Source organism: Leptidea sinapis, chromosome 4, assembly GCF_905404315.1.
Source record: "Leptidea sinapis chromosome 4, ilLepSina1.1, whole genome shotgun sequence".
Lineage (NCBI taxonomy): Eukaryota > Metazoa > Arthropoda > Insecta > Lepidoptera > Pieridae > Leptidea > Leptidea sinapis.
The window spans coordinates 3,254,790-3,258,811 of record NC_066268.1 but is presented as its reverse complement, the minus strand read 5'-3'; the positions used below and the strand labels follow the sequence as shown (position 1 = coordinate 3,258,811).

The following is a 4,022-nucleotide window of genomic DNA, read 5'->3' as shown; positions in this document are numbered from 1 at the left end:
GAAAGTTTTGAGGTAACAAACATAAAAAAAATACCGACGAATTGAGAACCTTTTAAAGTCGGTTAAAAATGACTATTATGATATGTTAAGGACATAAAAATAAAGAAATAAAACAAGTTTTGATATAATGAAAAAACGCTTATTCTTTGCTTATTATTCTTCAATTAATAAAATATACTCAGATCAAAGATTCAGGTGGTCAAGGACAGATGGTGTTTTACGATACTATGACACTTACGCATCACGAAACCTGATGAAAATAGCTACTAAAGTCTTAACAGTCTTAATTGTGTAGGATTAATTTTACGATAATCACAGTTTTAGGAACAATAAAATAATATACTTCTCACAGAAAAATAATAAATGTCTTCTAAAATTTTGACAACGTAATAAACAGAGGATTTCTTAAATGGAAATAACACGCCGACATATTCTTGCTCCCTTGGATCTCGAGTCAATGGTAAGAAGTTGCCATGTAGTATAATTTCACCATACTCAAATTCGTTTTCACTGACATATTCCTCACCACCAGACGATTCTCCACTCGCTACAAATTCTTCTTCCTCTGATGTCTCTGGATTATTGGCAATGTTGGGTTTCTTCTTATTTTTACCTGTCTTTTTTTTTAGTATTTTGGGTGAATAGGTCTTGCTTGACATTTTTAATCAGCTTCTAATTCGCTTTTATTCTCTTAGCGGCAATACAATCTTTTTTCTGGAGTATCCGTAGCTATCATGCTTCTTCCAGGTGTTCTACGTCTTTTTGGATCACGAGGTTTTGCTTTTATTGGAGGCATGAATTCCAGGAGTGCAGTAATATTTCTGCTTGTCGAAGGAGTAGGTTGAAGAGTTTCACGTGGATGAATATTTTTAACAGTTGGAGACGGTATTTGGAGATTATCTCGGATATTGGATGAATCTGGCTGATTACCAACATTTTGACGAACACATTAATTGCTTAAGGGAATCTGGGCCGTCGGGAGAATCAAGTTGCGAATTGTTATTCTCAACTATAGATGGAGATGGCGCTTCGGGTGTGACAATTCCTGGAGGCGTGATATCTTTGTCTTCGTTTGAGTCTTTGAGTTCCGGATCAACATTATCGAGAAGAGATGGTGACGGAGATTTTTCACCCTGTCGGTTTTCAATGTCTTCTAAGGTATGTGAGCTGTCCGTCACCGGGCTAGGCATAAAGTCAACCTCTGTGAATATAAATTGATCAAATAGGAATATACCAGTTTTCCTAAATGAGTTGATTATGTTTATCGGAGTCATCGCCTTCATATATGCGATTCCCACACATTCTGCAATATAGGAAATAGTTAAACATTGTCCCGGATTTCTTAATAGCCATGAATCCACTGCTGCATTGTAGTATGACTTAAATGGACCGTTCAATCCAACGTCAAGTGGTTGAAGTTTTGAAGTGGTGTGTGGATGAAGGGTTAAAACAGTGACTCCTGAAGCTTTAGCAAGGTCCAGTGCCTCAAGCGAAAGATGACTCTCATGATTATCCATAATTAAAAGTGCAGGATTTTCTTTTGAAGCTGATACATGTTTGATGAAGTGTTTCATTACATCTACAAATATCTCGGCATTCATCCACCGAGAAGCAGCAGCTAAACCTGATGGCGCTCCATGTAACATGTGAGGTTGAAACTTTTTCCTGGGGAAAACCATAGCCGGAGGCAAAGCTTGTCCGGTTGTATTAACAATGCAGCAGGTTGTGACAAGGGTACCCCTCTCTCCACTTGTAATTTTGGATACATTTGTGCGTTTCGGTGCTAATACCTTAGACAGTCTTTGTACTGTGGTAGTTGAAGTTTCATCTAAGTTGTAAATCCTAGTGCCATCTGCAAATGTTGGGTGTCTCCCCATAACTGATTTTAAATTGTGAAAAAATGATTCAATATTGTGTTTATTAAAAGCACTTGCCCTTGCCAAACTGCAGGCTTCTGGTTTCCTTAAAGAAACTTCCGGGTGTCTTTTTCTGAATTAACGTAGCCATTCAAATCCAGCCATTTCTGATTTGATCCAGGACGCGGGTACTTTGATATTGTTGGCTTTCCCATTTAATAAGCAACACGTCTACAATTTTTAGTAGTTAAACCATAAAATATTTCAGCGCAATATTTAATATATTCTATTATTTTTACTTCTTCTTCAGGTGTAAAAATCGTATTGACTGCGTAATTTTGTGTTAAGCGAACATGTGGATTTACAATGTATTTGTGCACATATAATCTAACCGTTGGATATTTAAGATTGCACTCTTTACTTGCTTGCCTAATACTCATTCCAGCTTTGACTAGTTCTAGTGCTTTCTTCATAGATTGTCCCGTATGCCCTCCCTTTTTTCTAGTGGTCGCTTTAACCCGGCCCATCTGTAACGAGTATTAAATTTAAAACATTAAAATAAACATGGACACAGCTAACCATGGTTAACTGTTGGACATGCTGGCTTGGTTAACTGTGCACGACCCACCTCCCGATACAGAAAAGGGAATGTTACTTTCAACTTACTAAAACGACGCACGCTATATCTACATTAAAAGATGCACAGATATCATATTTATAAGGCTAACATAGTAAAGTTTATGAAATTGTTATCTATAAGACGTGAAACGAAAAAATACTTACTATTTTTGGCTTACTTTTTTCACCGTTTTCGAATAATATCGTCCTCACACCACCCAAGACTATGACACATACACTCGACGCAAGAGCTCGCCGCCAACTAGGGAGCGGGGTAAATATCGTTTGCGCCGCCCGAATTTAAATATTGCACGAGGTGGCAACGTCACGTTTGCCAAATGTTAACGAGGCTAATTATGTACGAGTGGTTAATTGTTGAACTACTGACCCTACATTGATTCTGTTTTGCGTTACGGACTGTTCCTGTGGGGTAATTGTACAAATATTTCTAGGGTTTTTATATCGCAAAAAAAATGTGTGAGAGCAATTTACAACGTGCCACCTGATGAGTCTTGTAGACCTCTGTTTGGAAAACTTGGACTATTACCACTTGCTTGTCTTTATATCTATGAACTGTGTGTATATGTGAAATTCAATAGTGATTTATTCAAGAATGTTTGTGACACTAACCCTCAAAGAAACCGCCGGGATCCAAATCGACTAATTTTCGACGAAATCCCACTGACCTTGCAGTATGACAAGAGTTGTCTTGCTATGAGTGTGAGAATATACAATAAACTGCCCATTAATTTAAAATTATTAAATAAAAGACTTTTTCAGAAAAAACTTAAACACTGGTTAAGTGAGCGACTATTTTATACGATAAATGAATTTCTGAACGCGAGTAATGTCATAACATAAAATGTGAATCTTTTTGTTAATTATTAATTAGACATTATTTATTATTATTATGTTAGTCTGTTATTATTTTATTATTATGTGAGTCTGTAATTCTGTATAATTTTTTAGTATTATGATAATTAATATTAATGGTTTCTGACATGTAGACATATATATCATCTAATCTTGTTACGTGTTATTTACCTTATACTATTTACTGCATTAAATTAATTTGCATGCCTAGTTAAGCCTGGCGCAACATGTGAAACTGTAAGATTATACCATCGTAACATAACATGTTTATACGCAAATAAAGAATTTGATTGATTGATTGATTACTCATTGGTGATGTCATCATCCGGGGTTCCGTTTGAACGCTGTGGTTCGCTCCCATTGTAACAGATGGTGCTTGACGCTACAATCGCACTTATTCATTGGTTATGTCACAATCCTGGGTTCCGTGTGAATCATACAACTAACAACGTTGAAGTTCGCTTTCATTGTTTCAGACGGTGCTTTACGCTACAATCGCACTTATTCAATGGTGATGTTACAATCCGGGGTCACAGTTCGATTCAGGCAGCCAAACCGAGCACACCTGTGCTCCGTTATCTGTCCTTATTCGAATATTTTATTACCTGCGTCTTGCACTACGTGCTCTGGCCACCTGTGGCCACGGGCGAGTCATTATTATCGCACTCTATTGTT

At 36.9% G+C, this 4,022-nt stretch overlaps 1 protein-coding gene across 1 annotated transcript; it reads right to left on the bottom strand.

The window, feature by feature from the left end:
- Nucleotides 1-329: 329 nt before the first annotated feature.
- Nucleotides 330-2,711, bottom strand: LOC126979789 (uncharacterized). The gene is made up of 2 exons (XM_050829324.1): nucleotides 2,640-2,711; nucleotides 330-2,383 (listed from the first exon to the last, which is right to left on the bottom strand). Exon 2 carries the CDS (start codon nucleotides 1,875-1,877, stop codon nucleotides 927-929), a length of 951 nt encoding a protein of 316 aa, XP_050685281.1. The 5' UTR covers nucleotides 1,878-2,383; nucleotides 2,640-2,711; the 3' UTR covers nucleotides 330-926.
- Nucleotides 2,712-4,022: the final 1,311 nt, after the last annotated feature.

Bases quoted from the DNA above. Each gene is read 5' to 3' on its own strand.
- LOC126979789 (XM_050829324.1), bottom strand. From the start codon at position 1,877: ATGGGGAGACACCCAACATTTGCAGATGGCACTAGGATTTACAACTTA.